The 18,826-nt window shown below is 49.0% G+C and overlaps 5 protein-coding genes across 5 annotated transcripts; 2 read left to right on the forward strand and 3 right to left on the reverse strand.

Annotated features, from left to right (window-relative positions):
• Positions 1 to 868: 868 nt before the first annotated feature.
• On the forward strand, positions 869 to 4,986 carry LOC118502412. The gene is made up of 8 exons (XM_036034636.1): positions 869 to 1,367; positions 1,429 to 1,591; positions 1,653 to 2,160; positions 2,228 to 2,400; positions 3,202 to 3,930; positions 3,993 to 4,289; positions 4,360 to 4,576; positions 4,648 to 4,986. Exons 1-8 carry the CDS (start codon positions 994 to 996, stop codon positions 4,839 to 4,841), a joined length of 2,655 nt encoding a protein of 884 aa, XP_035890529.1. The 5' UTR covers positions 869 to 993; the 3' UTR covers positions 4,842 to 4,986.
• LOC118502656 lies at positions 4,970 to 6,836 on the reverse strand. The gene is made up of 3 exons (XM_036035107.1): positions 6,515 to 6,836; positions 5,593 to 6,451; positions 4,970 to 5,526 (listed from the first exon to the last, which is right to left on the reverse strand). Exons 1-3 carry the CDS (start codon positions 6,725 to 6,727, stop codon positions 5,327 to 5,329), a joined length of 1,272 nt encoding a protein of 423 aa, XP_035891000.1. The 5' UTR covers positions 6,728 to 6,836; the 3' UTR covers positions 4,970 to 5,326.
• A 428-nt stretch (positions 6,837 to 7,264) lies between these two features.
• LOC118502658 lies at positions 7,265 to 9,527 on the reverse strand. The gene is made up of 4 exons (XM_036035109.1): positions 8,681 to 9,527; positions 7,880 to 8,611; positions 7,706 to 7,811; positions 7,265 to 7,619 (listed from the first exon to the last, which is right to left on the reverse strand). The coding sequence occupies exons 1-4, from the start codon at positions 8,876 to 8,878 to the stop codon at positions 7,510 to 7,512; spliced, it is 1,146 nt and encodes a 381-aa protein (XP_035891002.1). The 5' UTR covers positions 8,879 to 9,527; the 3' UTR covers positions 7,265 to 7,509.
• Positions 9,528 to 9,980: 453 nt separating this feature from the next.
• On the forward strand, positions 9,981 to 11,553 carry LOC118502657. Its single transcript, XM_036035108.1, has 3 exons — positions 9,981 to 10,809; positions 10,883 to 11,014; positions 11,084 to 11,553. The coding sequence occupies exons 1-3, from the start codon at positions 10,111 to 10,113 to the stop codon at positions 11,447 to 11,449; spliced, it is 1,197 nt and encodes a 398-aa protein (XP_035891001.1). The 5' UTR covers positions 9,981 to 10,110; the 3' UTR covers positions 11,450 to 11,553.
• LOC118502413 lies at positions 11,544 to 18,226 on the reverse strand. Its single transcript, XM_036034637.1, has 6 exons — positions 17,418 to 18,226; positions 17,203 to 17,352; positions 15,405 to 17,111; positions 13,642 to 14,463; positions 13,434 to 13,583; positions 11,544 to 13,360 (listed from the first exon to the last, which is right to left on the reverse strand). Exons 1-6 carry the CDS (start codon positions 18,111 to 18,113, stop codon positions 11,645 to 11,647), a joined length of 5,241 nt encoding a protein of 1,746 aa, XP_035890530.1. The 5' UTR covers positions 18,114 to 18,226; the 3' UTR covers positions 11,544 to 11,644.
• Between the last annotated feature and the right edge of the window lie 600 nt (positions 18,227 to 18,826).

Raw genomic sequence — 18,826 nt, forward strand, 5'->3', positions numbered from 1 at the left:
GTGGACTCAATTTCATCTACACACTACTATTCTGTAGCACACTCTACTAATGTACTAATCAGGTACTTCAATCGCTTTGCGTTCTTGGCCTTCGGTTGCATTCAAAAATACTTTGCGTATTGCGGTTACCAGCGTCTAGTTGTCTAATTTGAGGCGACATAGATTGTAGAGCACGTCTAGCAAGTTCTTCGTGCTTTGTTGTTTCACATGGACAGGGCCAACAATGCTTCTGTACATGAATCTGTAGCATGCGTTCGTACTGAGTTAGTGAGTGCGCATATAAGTACTGGAACAGTTCGTATAGTACATTTCTGATACTACTATGTTGTTTTACATCTGGGTGCATGAATTACTAGACTATTTTAACGAGTAGTCCCATATAATAGGGGTGCCTATTTGAATTCTTTGTATCCATTCTTAACCTATTTAACCAGAATTCTTCTGAAAGAGATTAAGAGGAAGGCATATAACTTTTTTTCCTATGCCTCAACATATTTTTACCATACAGCTGATTGTTTGTATACAAGAGTTAATTATTACTTGATTGCCACGCAATCAACCCAAAACAGATGACATGCGGCATGCAAAACATGCAAAACAGCAAATCATTCCTCCTCCAAGTGTCGTTGCTCACTAGCGCTGGAACAGATAGCGCGACGTGGACGCACAGTAGCGACGATCACATTCCAATTGAGTTTCATTAATAATTGTTGCTGTTTTACGCTTACGCCGTGGACGTTATGGCGCTAGGGTGGGGAGGCTTTGGAGTGGTTTAGCAAACTTATCTACTACTTTGGCACACAACCACACACACGCAGCTGTAAAGCAAAAGATAAAAGAGCGTTGAAGTAGCGCCTTTCTATTTAAAGATGAGAGATTTCTAACGGCAAGGTCAGTTCTGTGGCGGTTGCTCTGGAAGACATATCCTCCTGCCGCTTGTTGATTGGTGCTAATCTGTGCTTTTTTTTGCCAACAAGTAATAGTGCTCCCGGGATGACGTACAATCTGGACGAGCTTGAGGCTCCGGCCTGGTTGAACGATGAGTTCTTCTGCAATGTGATGCGTGAATCGAATAATGATCCAACGATCGAACTTACGGGCGCGTGTGTTTTGCGACCAGGTACGAACAAAGGTGACCATTACGCAAGTGTCATGTTCCGTACCACGGTGAAGTATCGATCGAAGCGCAACAATGAGGAACAATCGTTGAACATCATCATGAAAACGAAACCGGAAGCGGACGGCATGAAGAAGGATCTGCTGGACGATGATGGAATGTTTGCGATCGAAATTGACATGTACAGCCGGACGCTACCGGAGATGGCACGAATGTTGAAGGAAATTGGAGAGGAGTACAAATATCCGCGGTAAGGTGGAGTGTCCCACCAGAAAACGAATGTGTTGAGAACGATCTGGCTTCCGTTACAGATACATCTACGGTACGCTGAAACCACGGACCATCCTGATACTGGAGGACATCAGTGATCAGGGATGGGTGATGGGCGATTTTATTAGCACTTTCGATGACATGAAGCCGATAGTGAAGGACATAGCCATGTTCCATGCCGCATCGATCATGATAGAGGGCACAGTAAGAGCAACAAAACGAGATTTGAAGATGTATACTTCAAAGTTGCAATTGCCCGTTTTAGGATCCAACATTCGCCGGAAGGCACGGTTACTCCATGGGTGAAAAGTTTATGGCGTTCGAAGGAATGATCAACAAGGGGTTCGGTGACTTGATGCAGCTAACAGCCTCCTACCCCGAGTTTGCTCAATTTGCCCAACCTTTGGAGAAGTTTAAGGCGAATCTGCGCGACTTTTACGTGTCACTGTACAACCCAACCAAAACGTACCAGAATGTGCTAATACACGGTGACTTCCATAGTAAAAATATGCTGCACAAGGTCGATGCGGAAGGACGCCACACGGACACGATACTGCTCGACTATCAGATCTGCTGCTGGACTACACCTGCGATCGATCTGTACTATCTGCTCGATATGATACCGACGCAGGAGATTAAGGATAAGCATCGGTCCGAGTTGATCTACATGTACTATCAGCAGTTTGCCGATCTGCTGAAGCGGTTGGGTTACCTGGGCAAGATTCCAACGTTGCTCGATCTGCAGATAGAGCTGCTCCGTTTCGCAGGACTCGGTAAGCTTGGGTGACCAGAGTGACTGATCAGCGTTGCTTTGACTGATTCAAAATTTCTTTTCCCCAGAAATGTTCCACTACGCCATCTTCAGCTCGTTCCGGTACATGGATCAAAATGCGATCGATATCGAGGGATTGCTGAAGGGTGAAATCGACAATCCGGTGCTCAACAATCCCGAGTTCAAGAAGCTAATGCATACCGAGCTAACGCGATTCCTGCATCAGGGCACGTTATCAAGTGTCTAGCGTGTGGTATCGTTGTACGTCAGCATGATGCGATTGTACTGCTGGGTCCGAGTCGATAACGTTCCTGTGCTTGTGGGATCGGGAGTTGAAGCGTGCCTGGGACACAGATTCGCACCATCATTGGAACGCGACCAATTTTACGGTGCTTGGTGCCAAGGCACAGCGAACGCGTGGCCGTACCCGCTTTTTTGGCTATTATGTGGTGCAATAGTTGATAATGGGTATCTGCAATAAAACCGTCTCCAAGATAAGAAAACGAAGCGTGAGGAAAATTCTTTGTTGTTGTTGTAAGTCATTGCTCGGCAGCGAAAGATCAATTGATCAATGTAACCTTTCGGCCGTTCCGGTTGATCCCAGAGCCAGCTGATGATGATGATGATGGTGCTCAATTTTAGTGTGAAGTATCGAATACTCCTATTTTGTCTATCGCTCTATGGAGATGGCTCCATACTATAAGTCCACCGATAAACCCTTAATGATTCAGTGATCCGAAACTCGAACTCGGACTTAAAGTTCCATCACCAAAAAAAGAAAAGCTCGACCTTTGCACACGTCCAACAAACCCTGCAGGAGGAACCCTATCAGTGGACAGTGCAGGAGTGGTTGTGCGTCCCCAGTTTTCTGATGCTACCCTGTTCAGGGTGTATTCCACTGGAGCCATTTTGCACCATGGCGTGCGATAAAGGAACGGTGACGGTGCGAGATGCACAACATATGATTCAATTCTGGCGCGTCCGCCGCCGCCGCCGCCGTCATGATGTTTAAATCTGTCTCCCTTCCCCGTGATGGCCGGCGGGCATGGTTTTGTTGGTGTGGGTATGCTTCTGTACGGCCGTCCGTATATGTGCGATGCGTCCACAGTCGCGGTCAGTTGGGAAATTGATGCGTTTGTTTGTTGCGGCCAGTTGTGAAAGAGCATCGCGATTGATCGCGTGTGTGCGATTCGGCCGGAAGAGGTATAGAGTTACGCTGTTTACCAGGGCAGTTCCATCCATCATGCAAGACCCGCCGACCGAACCGACGTGGATTAATCGGGATTATTTTACGCGCGTGCTGGAAACCTATCTGCACGCCGATGTAACTGTGCAGCGCTACGAGCTGGCTGCCGGATGTCCCGGTGGGCAGAACTTTATGAGTGCGATCGTGCGTGCTACCGTACACTACACGCTGGGTCCGAACGCCGACTTGACCCAGCCGGAGACGGTGTCGTTAATCGTGAAGACGAAGCTAGCCAATGCGGAGCTGGCAGAGGAAGCGGATCAGTTGAATGTGTTCGGTATTGAGAAAACGATTTACGGGCCAGTCATGAAAGCGGTCCGGGAGCTACTGACCAGCTTCGGTGATTGTACGCAATTCGCACCACGGTTTATCTACGAAGATGAGCACGCCCTGGTGCTGGAGGATTTAGCCGTTAAGGGTTATCGGCAGCCCGAGCGGCGCGATCGGCTCGATCAGCCCCACATGCGATTGATTGTGCAGAAGCTGGCGAAATTCCACGCTGCAACGGCTGTGCTGGGTCGGAAGGTCGGTTACGACATCGTGGAACACGGAACAGGGGTTGATTGATCAATGGTGCCTAATTACAGAATCGTGACCTATTCAGCGGACTGGCGAGCACCAATTTTACCACCGAGGGGAATCCCATCCATCTGTTCTACGCCAACGCTATACAGCACTGTATCGACCAAACGGTGCGCGTTCCGGAGCTATCGCAGTACACCGAATTTCTTCGCGCCTTCCTCGAGCAAGCGATCGAACGTGAGGCGAAAAGCTACGAATGTGATGAGTCGGGCTTCAACGTGCTCAACCATGGCGATATGTGGCTTAACAATCTGCTGTGGAAGTACGAAGCGGACGGGACGACAGTTTGTGATGTGATTATGGTACGTTTAAAGGAAAAAAAAGTCCTAAAAGAGCTCAAATTTAACTTCCTGGTAACTTTCCCATTCCAAGGTGGACTATCAGGAAAGCTTCTACGGTTCGCCAGCGTTCGACCTAAACCACCTGCTGTACTCATCGGCCAACAGCGCCATCCAACGGGCGGGATTCGACGATCTCGTGCAGCTGTACACGGACGAGCTGGCGGGTGCATTGCAGCAATTTAAATACGACGGTCCCCTGCCCGATTTAGCGCGCGTGCGAACGGAAATGGCATCCAAGCGCGACCACGGTATGTGCGGCATTTGCATACAGCGGCATAACGATGCTAATCTCCACGTTCGCTAATTTCGTTTTCTCTAGCGCTCATCGTAACGACCTGCATCGTGCCGCCGCTGATACTGGAAAATAGTGAGCTGGCCACACCGGAGAATATGCTGGGCGACCACGAGGAAGCGGTGCGTGTGCGCGAAGAGATATTTAGCAATCCAAAGTTTGTAGAAATCCTGTCCATTTTGTTACCGCGGTTGACCACGGTGGATGGTGGGATCGTGTAGTTGAAGCCTTGTGGTTCCACCTTTCTGATCCACCAGCTGATGTGTTCGAAGATGGGGGGGACGCTTGCAGTGTGCGTTGCAGTATTTCTTGATCCAACCAGACAACCGACTAACAAAGGAATAAAGTATTAAAGTTAGTAGGTCATTGATATTTATTCCAAAGGTAGAAGCAGGTCTCAGATCAAATGTTCGAACAGATTTGTCAATTTTGATGTTCCGCACGCACGGTTCGTTATCAATTTTCTTGGAGTCCATTTGGTCTATTTATTTGGTTTGCTCTTATCAATAATTCAATTCACCTCAGCAGACATTGCTTAGCTAATCAGTTCGGGGTTTGGGTGGTTCGGGCATGTAATCAGTGCGGGATTTCCGGCCAAACCCTTTTTTGGGGGTCGGTTTCGTTGTCTTTTTTTTGGAGCGTATAACTCCCCACAAAGTTGGTGTTTATTGGAACTTTATATAAAAGAGCTTGGTGATCCTGGCAGCTAGTCCAGCTTGTCCAGCAATCCCTTCCGATCGAACTGTGGTAGTAGACCGCGCAGAATGGCGTGATATTTGACGTTCGCCACTACCATGCGCTTGAAGTTGTGGGCCCGCTCATCGCTGCACATCAACGCATCGAAATCGGCATTTTCGGTATTTTCGTTCATCTGTACCGGTAGTGCGATGAAGGTGGAGTATACCGCTGTGAGAGCAAACGAAACAGCTATTAGCTGAGTGAAAATGATGGTATCGGAAAGCATCCACCTACCGTAGAACATTTTTCGGTACGCCTGCTGCAAGAACTGGTAAAGCGTTGGCAGCTTGCCAGCGTACTGTAATCGGCCGGCGAAGCCCGTCAGCTCGTAGTAGTAGTACTGCAGCAGCTCGTCGAAGCAACTCTGCCGAATGTCATCCCGGGCCGAGGTATAGTACAGGTAGCAAAAGTCGATCATCGGTGAACCGTAGTAGCAGTACTGAAAATCTAGCAGCACTGCGTCAATCGGCTTACCCTGCGCGTCATACCGGTACAGGAAGTTGTTCACCCACAGATCACCCTGCACGAACACGCACAGATCATCGCTGGCAGGATCATTGTCGATGACGCGCTGTGAGTACTCGACAAAGTTAGGTGCCAGCTGCTGCAGCTTCGCGTGATAGTACTCCCATTCCGAGCCCCACTTGCCAACCTCGTCCACGAGCGCCTCGAAGATGTGTACAAACATTGGATAGAAGGCGTCCGACTCGCGCGTTACGATCGACATGTTGTAGGGTTTGAAAATGGTTGGTTGCTGCTGTTGCAGCTTCAGCGACCCGGCATGCATCTTCGCCATCAGCTTGATGGCCATCTTCATGTGGACCATGTCCATGCCCTGCGTTCGATCCACCATCCGGTAGCCTTCCGGTGCAAGGTCCTTAAATATGATCGCCTCCCGCTTGCGATCCACTATCAGTGCGGTTGGATAGAGTTCGCCCGGCTCGCCGATCGATTTCATCATAAGCTTCAGCTCGGGAATGACAAACTGGTAGACGTCCATCTCCTTGCGCTGAACGTCGTACTGGCGTAGCTTCTCGCCCGCGATCCCCTCCGTGATCATGCCCTTCACGATGAAGGTGCGTGTGATTTCGTACTAAAAGTTGAGCGAAAAACCCCTGAATATCTGTTCCCATAGCTCTCGTTGGGCCTATATTACCTGTTGCTTGGAGTGGTACGTAACACCGATACGGAAGATGATGCTAGCGAAGTTGTTACCCTTCGGTACGGCGTAGTATATATCCAGTTGGCGAACCTTTATCGATGTATCCTTAAACGCACAGCGTAACATCTTCTCCACGTACTTGTCGTTCAACCATTCTGGTGCATCTGATGATGCGTTCTCGCAAGCCGGTACAGTAGTTTCAGGCATCTTCCGTGGTACTGTTAAACTGTCTCAGGTACACCTAGCTGTATGTGCAAGATGCGTTGAAGAATGTGTGACCGAACACTGGCCAGCTCGGCAGGTCTTTATACCCTAGGAAGTGTGACTGGAGCTAGTGATTTAGTGTCATAAATTGTTGGTCCCGTGTGCGATCTCTAGACGGTGGAATGGACGGAGTCGGCAAAGTAATCATCCATGGAGCTGGGTCTAAAATTGGTTGTGCAATTGAAGCTTTGGCGTGGTACTGGTGAATGCGATGCACTTCAATTTGAATCATTGTGGAGTACCATTTACATCTTGCACTTCGGATCGCACTAATACAAGTACTAGGCAGGCGGATTTACTACGAGAATATACTAAGGTGAAGATCGTGATCGTGGCTTTGAAGGTGTTGATGTGTGTGTGGTGTAGTGGTCTGTATGCGTGATAGTCCCAGTAGACATTCAGACAAGACATACATTAACAGAAGTCCAGCAGGTCCATCACAATTCTTCATAAATCATAAGGAATTTGCAACAAGCCGACTGTGGTTTGTTTCTAAATATTTAATGTCTCTATTATCTTAACAGTCCTCCAAGTTAACGTCACCGGCTAGCTAGGCAGCCCGCGCACGGTGAAAGCTATCTCTTGCTGTTGGCGGACCTTACTTTCCACCTGTCAAACGTCACACGATCCTCGTTAAGCGATGATTAATCCAAGTAACCACCTAGATCAAACTCTTGCAGTAGTGCCGGCAAAATGCTGACGTAACGTGGATTATCGAAGATCTCTCAACGACAGGCCTCACTTCGTTCACCTTCCCCGAGGAGAAGGTCCATGTCTACGCCTTCCGAACGTTCCATCATCGCGATCGGCATCTGTTGGAAGACGGCGTTTACACCTGTCCGGGAAAGAAGCGGCATATTTGCAATGTAAACTTTCTTATCGTACGAATCGCTATCAAAGGTTAATGTCACGTCCACTTACGGTGGAACCCTTTGCGAATGATCTCCACGTGGATGTCTGGCAGGGTTGGAATTGTTCCGCCGTACTGCACCCGCTCCAGGGTAGTGCGAAGCGTGGCATGATACAGCTAACGGGAGATAATATTTTATTACTTTCCAAATACATTGATGCAAGGCAAACAGAGCAGTCGCGTACCTGCACCAAATCCGGTAAGTGTGCCGCACGAACTTCGGGGCGTAGTGAACCGTACAGGAAGAAATTAAGATCCACCCCGGGTGATCCAAAAAATGACAGCTGATAATCGAGCAGTAACACATCCTTCACGCCCGTTCCTTTGCCGTACGAGAACAGCATGTTGTTAACCCATATGTCGTTGTGATTGAGCACGTTAAAGCAATCATCCCGACGCCGATAAACGTCACACCCGTACGGGATGATCTTGTGCTGAAGTTTTTCCAGCTTTCGCAATATCTGGTCCCATCGTCCATTTTTGTTCCACTGCCCCACCAAGCGCATCACCTGACGGACGCAATGGCGATAGTAGGGAAGGAACGTTTGCTTCTTGGGATCATCTGATATGCATCCTTCCAGCGTGAGGTCAAACAGTGCGGGATCCTCTTCGTATACGATCCGCGAGCAGGCGTGCAGTTTGGCGAGCTTTACTATTACCAACCGTGCATGATCCAAGTCTAGCCCAGCGCGACGATCAACCATTTTGAATCCCTGATCAAGCGCATCTTCAAACACGAGCATCTGCTTGGGAGTGTTGGTGGTGGTCAAACAAACCGGTGATATGATCGAATCATCGCCAAACGATCGCAGATACTTGTAGATGTTGGCCATTATCTGACCATAGATCACGATCTCTCGTTGGTAGATGTTGTTTTCCTGCATCACTTGTTGCTGAAGCTCTCCGGACGGCATAACCTGCCCAAATTAAAGACAAACCGTTGCTTTGGCTTGTTTTGTGTCACTAGAAACTCTTGTGCAGATTACCTTAAGAATGATGTTCTTCTTCACATCCATACCGATGTCGTAGTGTAGCGCCACTCGGTACATTTCACTCGCGTAATTATCTCCCTTTTTCGTGGCATAAGCCACTTCATACGAGACAAGCCGTCTGAAGCTGGTTCCATGCTGTTCTACAAGTAACCCCGTCAGCAGGTCACTATTGATCCACTCAAAGTTGGCCATTTCGAGTGTGCAGCTGGCTCTCCCTGCTCAGCAAATCACTTCCGGTGGGAAACACTTCCGACGTTCTTTACCGTCCAACGACTACGCTACAAACTGGAGGGTTATCGCACGTTGTTTCTTTTCTTTTTTGCTATGGCGTTGATAACACTACCAAACAATGTCTATTGCAGTGTGTGAGAGGCACGTTGGTTGATAAAACACATCTCGCTTCTATTGGATCTGATAAGCACAGCTGAGGCACAATAATGAGCAATTTTTTGTTGTAAAGATTGTGTATTTTTAACTTTATTTTATATTGTTTCCACCTATACAGATGTGGAAGAAATTCATACACGTTCTACAAATTCGCAATCACTTTGGCAACTGAATTCATGACGGGAGGTCCAGTTTTCGTTTCCAGTTAGCTTAGTCAGGAATGCGAATTGTACACCGGAAAGAGCTATCTCACATTGTTCAACGGTAGGAGATTTCTTGCCGTCGATCACATAATTCAGCAGAGGAAATAACTTCTCTCGTAACTCGTGATCGGTCCCGGAAATAACTTTTTTTGCCTATGCATTCTGGAAGCATCTATCTCTAGACACCGATACCTGACGCTATTAAAAGGCATCAAGAAGATAGGACAGAGATTCTTCCAGACTGTTCCCCCTAGACCGTATTGATACTCTAGCTCTTGGGTAAATTATGTGAAAGAAATGCTTGAAATGCTAAAATTTGTAGTTAAACTAACACTAGCAGCATAAGAGATCAGCATTTTGAACTTAAAATGCTAAGCGCCTGACAGTATGCAAGTAACGACTTGAGATCATTTTTCGGCACAGCTATGAAGGTAGCTTGAGTTAAGTTTTTGTATTGCATACCTTCTGGCGCATTTATTCATTCAAACTAACCAACTGACTGACCAATTGCGAAGAGCTAGTAAGGAGATGGGCCTTGCATGATCAACTCTCTTTTTTGATATGATATAAGATCTGATGATGTGATTGCGCGCGATGAGAAACCTTTCTGATCCATCTTTGGAAAATATTTTACCCATCATTCGGATATCATTTGGAAGGGTATTTTTACACACTCGCACCGGTTAGTGTGATTCGTAATCGGTTCGGGAACGGGTTGCATTATTTGACGTAACGCTTTATCTCTCACCCCACGACGATGAGTGGCGTCCAACGGCGCTCAGACGCCAACTTCAGCACAATTCAGTTTAGTCAAATTTCGCACGGTGAGCGTTTATGGTGTACTGCCGTAGCATCATGAGTGATTCCGGTTGGAAGAGTGCTGAATTTTTCAAGGACGTTATAGTGCGTGATCTTTCCCTTGAGCCCGACGATGCCTACACCATCACCGGTTTCAGCATCGGCAAGGCAAATGAAAAAACGGCCGGCTATATGTCACTCATCCATCGGGTGTGTATCGAGCTGAAGTTGCAGAAGAGTCCGGCAGAGTCTTGCTCACTGTCGTACATCGTGAAGGAAAAATCAGACTCAGCGTTCGGGGGTGATCTCGTCGAGCTGTTGTCCGTGTTTCCCAAGGAGTGTGAAGTGTACGAGAAGCTTTTACCGGCCTTCGAATGCTTGTTTGATGGCCGGGCCCCAGTACGTTTTGGACCGAAAGTGTTTAAAACAATGTGCAGCACATCGTGCACCGTGATCGTTATGGAGGATTTAACGCGTAGCCGATTCTACATGCGCGAGAAAAGTTTTGGTCTCCCAATGGCGGACGTACGAGCGGTACTGAAAAAAATGGCCGCGTTTCATGCTGCGTCGGTAGTTTACAGGGAAAATGGTGGTACAGCATCGAATCTGTTTTCCGAGAGTGTATTTGCGGAAAGCACTATTGAGATGCTGCGCCGTTACTACGACACATTGTACAGAGCGTTTCTGATGAGTTTGCGAGAGCGAAACTTGCCACAAGAATATCTCAAACCATTGGTAAAGCTAGTGAAAATGTGGTCCTATCTTTAGCGGCTTGTTACTAATTTTTAGTACACCAATTTCGCAACAGGTGGCGCTCGATGGGAAGTTACTGAGGGAATGTTGTAATGCACAGCGCGCAGATTCATCGGAATTCTCTGTCCTAAATCATAGTGATCTGTGGCCGAACAATGTGATGTTTGGAGAGGATGATCTACGATTTGTAAGTATTTTATTTTACTCTAATTCATTTACATTGAACCACAACTATTTTTGATCGTACTCTGCACAGCTGGATTTTCAAACGGCGTTCTATGGATCGTTTGCCTCGGACCTGCTGTACTTCTTCACCACATCCGCCACGGAGTTGATGTGCGATTCGCTCGAGGAACTGCTACAATTCTACTACAAACACTTGGTGAGCGCATTCGAACGGCTGCAGCATCACAATCAGATACCGCCGTACGCTGATTTGCTCCAGCAGTTGAAACGACGCGGTGTATTAATATTACCACCCCTATCGGAGGCGGTAGCGATCACCATGAATGGCGAAACGGAACCGTCCGATATGGAAGTAATAACTTCGGAGCAACCGGAAGGTGTTGCGTTACGGCAGCGCGTCTACAATAATCCGGTGTACGCGACGCTGGTCGATTAACTGCTGCCCAAACTGTTTGAATTTGGATTGTTCGATAAAGCCGCTGTTTCCGGAAATTGACTTCCCGATTTTAATAAATTATTTAGATAGACGGTTTTCAAGTACTTTAAAATCTGGTAATATTAAGTAATGAAATATTGACTTGTAAACACCCCTATGATCAGCGTTCTAAGTTACATCCAGCTATTGCCATCCCTAACCCTTCTTGCAATTAGCCGCTTCTGCCGTCAGCAAACCACGCGCTCGGAAATATGGCAACAACTCCTTCATGTGCTCCCTAAACCGATCGTTATCGAAAAGCTGTTGCTGGAACTTTTGTCCAGCTTCCGTCTGCACGATGGCCGCCTCCTGCGATGCATCCTCGCTCGGTTCCACCAGCACGTACGGTAGATCGATCACGGTCGTTTTGATGGCCGCACTTAAACGATTGTTGAAATCGACGTGAAGCTGCTGCAGGGTTGGCAAACGTTTCCGATAGCCAAGCAGCACCAAGTTATCCACCAACCGTTCCTGATAGTAGCGCAAAAAGTACGCCTGCTTGGAAAGCTTCAGGTCTACCTGCACCGAGGAGAATAGAAGGTGTATCAGATCGAACACGGGTGAACCCCACGAAGGAAACTGATAGTCCACCATAGCGACACGTTGCACCGTGTCGGCGTGGTCGTACGCAAAGAGGACGTTGTTTAGCCAAGCGTCCCCGTGGTTCAGCACGTTGAACCCGTCCACGTCCAAAGCCCATGTGTCCACCAGTAGCTGGTAGATCTGTCGTGAGATGGTTTCAAGATCCTCCACGTAATCGGCTGCAAAGTCCCACTCCTTCATGTACTTGAACAGACTGTCCAGTGAGGGTGCGAACATAGCATCTGTTTTGGCTGCCATTTGCCTGTCGGCGGCAGACTCGGTGAGCACTTTGGGCAGACTATCAGGCGATTCACAGTAAACGGCGGAAGCAGCGTGGAAGCGAGCCAGATGATCGAGTACAGCTTCAACGTGCGGCTTATCTAAACCTTTCTGCCTGTCGGCCATTCGGAAACCGCTGACTGTCAAATCTTCCAGCACGATCACTTGCTCCGGAAGTCCGGCACGTGGTTTGTAGTAACGAGGGCCCAGCTTTACCGATACCCCCTTGCTGCGATACAGTTGCTCAAACGCAGGTAGCAGCTGTTCGTACAGGTAAAGCTCTCGCTCATACATATCCTTATCCAGCGAGTAAGAAGCGGCGATTCCCTTCGGAGGTGCTTTGATGATGAGCGAAAGCGTTTCCTCCGTGTCTGCATCCTGCCGGTGTAGGCTCACCTTTGCCGAGTATAGGGCCGATGCATAGTTGTCACCCTTCTTGGCCGCACTTTTCACGTACACACTACGCACCGTGCGCTTATCCTTCGAACTGACACCGAATTTAGTATCGACGATGTGTTCCACAAACTCACGATCCATCCAAAGCGGTAGTTCCAGCGCCGGATCATGATCGATGCGTGCCGTACGCTGGGTACCGATCTGCCCGATATCAAACACACCCGTGTTGTAGAAAAATTCCAAAATTTTCTGCATCTGCTTCACGTACGCAGGATTGTTGTACATGCGCAGCTTGAATGCGACGCCCGCATCACCCTGATCCATCATGATATCCATCGACGCATCGTCCGACTTCTCCATCAGACAGACGGGCAGAATGGAGAAGCTTATCATGAGCCCAAACAGATGATGCTCTACTATATCCGAGTGCAAGTCTTTCAGCAGCGGAAGTGCGCCACCGTACTCGAGGAACTTCAAGCTGTCGATAAGCTGTTCGTGGTAGTGCTGGATCATGTAGTCCATCTGGGACAGCTTCAAATCACCGTTGACGGAAGTGAATATGAAGTACAGCAGATCCATTGCCGGCGAGCTCCAGAAGCTAAGCTGATAGTCAATCTGCAGCGATAAGGAAACGATTAGTCACGCTTCGCTTCAAAGGAAATCCCACACCTCAGGGGCGCATTCTTACCAGCAAGATATCGCGTAGCTCGCTGTTTTCGTTGTAGCTTAAGAGGACGTTATTGCACCACATGTCACCGTGGTTGAGCACGTTGAATTTGGTCGGATCTGGGCGGATGATGTTCAGAAGGGCATCGAACATATCCATGCCCCAGTGTTTCTGTAAGTGAAGGGCAAAAGTCAGAAGGGGTCATAACGCCTGAAAGTATGCAACTTACCATAAGATCAGCGTAGAATCCATCCTGTTCCGACCAGCCGTGCAAAATCCGATGAAAGAACTCGGCCTGTGCCTTGTGGAACGGTTCCGTCATCGCACGTCCCTTCCCCGACACCATACCCTCCTTGAACAGTTCCCCGAACGAACCACGCTGCCGCTCCAACACAACGGACGCCGCATGGAACTGTGCCAACCGGCGCAGCACCAGCCGGGTATGCTCCAGGTCCATACCCTGCCGCCGGCTAACCATCACAAACTCACGTTCACACAAATCTTCCAGCACAATCACCTCGGTCGGTTCGGTGCTATGCTTGAGACAGCGTGGGCCGAATGCTACCTCGGTACGACCACGCGCATGATACAACGCTTCCATCGCCGGTATTATGTCCGTGTACATGGCGGTCTCCTTCGGGAACAGGTTCATCATCTGTATCATGGCGTCGGCAATCCCGAAGCTTGGCAGTGCCTTAACAATTAACGAAACGTCCGTTTGGTGCTCATCCGGCTCCTGAACGCGGACCGATACCCGCACACGGTAAAGTATGGACGCATAGTTATCGCCGGCCTCCGTCGCACGCCGAACATCCAGCTCGGTAATGGTAAACGCAGCCGGCGCAAGGTTCAACTTCACGGCAATCGCATCCACAAAGTACTCTTTCGTCATCCATTCCGGCACACTTAACTCGGTGGATGAGGTCATGGTTTGTTTGTTACTACACAACGTACGCCAACGTGGTTTGTTTATCCCGGGTTGCGGTTGCTCTAATCTTGGCGCAGATGTGTTCCGCTGAGATCGAGGGCGATCCACAAAAAAAAAAACAACTTATCCGTTACTGTTCTGCGATCTGGTCGCTGCAAGCGAAGAATAAATACTGTCCCACGAGCGAGGCGTGCTGGCGTGAATTACCGGCCGCTGTGTGGGGTGTGTGCGTGTGTGCGTACAAAATTATCTTGACCAAAACCACCGCCAAGAACCGCCTGACGAGATACGGCTAATAAGTTGAATGAACCACCGACACTGAGACAGGGTTGGGTTGAGTGAGCTTCAACCAGCCTATGGTCCATGTGCGAAATACACCGTCATTGATTCGCGGTTTACGCGCACCACCTCACATGTCCGGGTCTCGCGGGGCGTTCTGTGTGTGTTTCGTTGCGCGCATGAACGTCACCCATCATCGATTACATCAAACACCGTATTTATTGCTCGCAAACATAGAAATGCCGTATGTACACACGACGCCCGTAGTCTCACGCCATGTTCAACCGTTGTTTCAAACCTTTTTTGGGGCGCGTGATAAGACTTTCAAGGCGTGTGCTAGCCAATACCATATACGGAATCGGCAACTGTTGATAAAATTTTAGTGCAGAATCGGGGTATCTTCAGTGGCACACGACATGGAGTCGATAATGAAAAAAAAAACGTTGACAGGGAGGCTCGTTGCTGCGGACAAAGGTGGACACGGCGCGGTAGATTTGGTTCGGTGGTTCAAGACTCATTACCTCATTGTGTATAGGAGATGATTGAGATGGTGGGTTAGAGTACAGTAAAACGAAATCTGAAAGTCATGCTGACGATGAGGTCCGCCTCGGTTCTTCGAATGACGGCATCGGGGTTTGGGATGGAGATTTGGCTGTAAATTGTTTACGGCGTACACACACACACACACACACTCGTAAACGATAGTTTGGAGCTAGCATTTAACAGGGGGGGAGGAAACTAAGTTTTATTCCAATAATATTCTACCCAGCGTACACCGCGAGTTACATGTTTACTTTACGCGGAACACCCCGATTCCGGAAGTAGGGCAGCAACTGTTTCATCTGCATCTTCAGCTCCTCGTTGTCTAGCAGCAGCTTCTGAAAACGTTTCCCCGCATCGCTAACGTTCTCGATGGCCGTATCGAGCGACGCATCTTCCGAGTCGGGCACGAGTGCGAACGGAAGGGCCAGCATCGTATCGATCAACCCTAGCATTAGATGATCGTTAAAGTCAACCAGCAGTTGCTGGAGCGTTGGCAACCGTTTGCGATATCCGAGCCGAACGAGATTCTCGACCAACCGTTCCTGATAGTAGCGAAGGAAGTAGTTAAGCTTGGACAGCTTTAGATCCGCCTGGACGGACGAGAACAGGAAGCTGTGCAAATCGATCACCGGCGATGCCCAACAGCACATCTGAAAATCGAGCAGGGTAACTTCGGTCGGACGGTTCGCGTCCGTACTGAACATCATGTTGTTCGTCCAAAGATCACCATGGTTTAGCACGTTGAAGCGATCCTCCCGTGCGATGATAATGGTGGCTAACTCGTCGAACGCAGTCTTGGCCAGCTCCTTCAGATCGGCATAGTGGTCCGCCGGTACAAAGTCCCAGTTCGCCATAAATTCTATCAACCCGTCCAGCATGGGCTGAAAGATTTGTTTACCCATTTGCTTCATGCTCTCCACAACCGTCGCGCCCTTAAAGTTATCGGAGAGCACGTTGCCTTGCTCAACGTAAACGACTGATGCGGCATGAAATTTTGCCAACTGTTCCAGCACCAGCTCGGTGTGATGCTGGTCCAGCCCGGCACGCCGATCCGCCATACGATTGTTGCCGTTGTGCAGCAGATCTTCCAGCACCAGCACGTCCGCCGGAACGGCTTCGCACACCTTCAAACAGGTCGGACCGAAGCGTGCACTGATACCCTTATCGCGGTAGAGCTGCTCGAACGCGGGCAATAGCTCCCGGTACATCTGTATCTCGTGCGCCGAGAAGCTTAGATATGACATGTGATCCGCGAGTATGCCCTTCGGTGGGGCTTTGACAATCGTTGAAAAACTCTCCACCACACCGGTACCTTGGTTGAGCACGTCAACCTTGGCGCGGTACAAAACTGAAGCGTAGTTATCCCCTTTCTTGGTGGCAAGCTCCAGCTGGATGTTACGGACGATTCGTCGATCGTTGGGAGCGGATCGGCCCAATTTCGCGTCTACTACATCGTCGAAAAACTTCTCATCCAACCAAAGCGGTATGTAGAGCGAACGATCATATTGGATACCGGCCGGACGCTGGTATCCTAGCTGGTTGATGTCGAACGCACCGTGCTCGTAGAAGTACTCCAGGATCGGGATCATCTGCTCGACGTACGCCGGTCCGTTGTACATCTTCTGCTTGAATGCCGTACCGGCGTCACCCTGATCGAGCATCAGATCGATCGAGGCGTTGTCCGTTTTCTCCATCACACAGATGGGAAACACGGAGAAGGCTGTGCTGAGACCGTACAGCTGCCGTTCGATGAAATCCGAGTGAAGGTCTTGCAACGACGGCCGCACACCGCCGTACTGGAGCAGGGTCAAGTTCTCGGTTAACTGCTGGTAATAGTAGCTAATGAAGTGGTCTAGCTGGCGCAACTTCAAGTTGGCGCGCACCGAGGAAAATATAAAGTAGTGCAGGTCAATTACTGGCGAGCTCCACATGCACATCTGGAAGTCGACCTGCAAGCAATTGAGCAGAGGGTTCTAGGATTAATTTACGGCCCTTTGATTTGCAATTCCCGATTTCCCGGTTCGGCCAGCCACTACTCACGAGCGTTATTTCTTTGATCTTTTCGTTATCGTCGTACTGGAACATCATGTTGTTGCACCACATGTCGCCGTGGTTTAGCACGTTAAACTTGGCCGGGTCAGGTTTCGTGATGCGCAGCATGACGTCGAACATTTCCATGCCCCAGCGTTTCTGAGTGTGAAGAGGAATTGCGTATTACTACTCGATACTACACTTAGCTCTTCGCTCCCACTCACCATGAGCTCCGCGTACAGTTTCCCATTGTTCGGCCACTTGCACATGACTTCGTACATAAACACGTCGTGCTGAGCCTGGAACTGTTCGAACATGGCACGATTCTTTTCCGCGTACATGCCCTCCTTAAACTTCGCATCGTACGGTCCATTCCGCTCGTAATAGACGGCCGAAGCGGCATGGAACTGGGCCAACCGTCTCAGCAGCGTGTGACAGTGCTCCAAATCGAGTCCCTTCTGACGTACCGCCATTTGAAAGTTACGATCCTTCAGATCTTCCATCACGATAATATCCGTCGGTTCGGTGCAGTGCTTGAGACACCGTGGCCCAAACGCAACCTCAACTCCACGCTCGCGGTAAAGCTGCTCAAAGGCGGGCAAAATTTCCGTATACACGGCCATCTCCTTCGGGAAAACGTTCAGCGCCATGATCATCTCCTCGGACAAACCTAACCGCGGCAGAGCCTTCACGATCAGGGACACGATGCGCTGTTCGCCCTCGGCAGTCGCCATCCGTACCGTTACCTTCACGCGGTACATGATGGAAACGAAGTTGTCGCCAGCTTCCGTGGCCGGATGCACGTCTAGCTGCTCGATGGTGAACTCGCTGTCCGTTACGCGTAACGCGTTGGCAATCGCATCGATGAAAAAATCGTTCGTCATCCATTCTGGGATCGTGACAGGTTTTGAAGCGGACATCGTGCACGATTAGCGATGGACTGGGTGAACAAACAAATGGGGAAGCAGCTTTGAACAGAAACCGAACCGTTCTAGTCGGATGCTCGCACTTTACTAAGCTCGATGCGTGCTGCCAGTGCGGCATTAATTTGTTTTGCTCCCATCCGGGAGATACGTTATCTTTTTGGTTAGAAGAATGGAGCCGAGAGTTGAAATCAGCGCCATTTTTATAGCGATTTTATAAAAATAAGCCATCGAGGCAGTGGGTCTCATGGCCACGCGTTTGGGACTATCATTGTTTTTTATCTTTTTATTTTGGATGACTTGGGGTTGTAGAGGTGTGCAGCGCTAGGGGGATCAGGCACGATCATTACAAATAACAACAAGCTTCAATCATGGATTACCGTGACAGTAGACCTAAACCTTGAACCCCGAAAAGGCGGATAGTAAAATTGAATAACGGTTTTAATGAATGATATGTTCAGCTATCACGGTCATTGTTCTGGATGATCTGTATGATATGCTAACTCCACAGTGGGATAACTTTCCGTTTCTTTTGACTATCTATGTTATCTAGGGGTATCTAGGTCTAGGGGTAGTGTCGCCAGTGGAGCAATAAGATGGTATCGATATCAAATTCTACCATGACAGTCATTCAGTGCCCAGGACTGACTATCCCGTAGAAGGATCTATCCTATCAATATGACTTAGAGGCGGTGAGAGTGAGGTGTCAA

The sequence above is a fragment of the Anopheles stephensi genome, chromosome 2, assembly GCF_013141755.1.
Source record: "Anopheles stephensi strain Indian chromosome 2, UCI_ANSTEP_V1.0, whole genome shotgun sequence".
NCBI classification, from domain to species: Eukaryota; Metazoa; Arthropoda; class Insecta; order Diptera; family Culicidae; genus Anopheles; species Anopheles stephensi.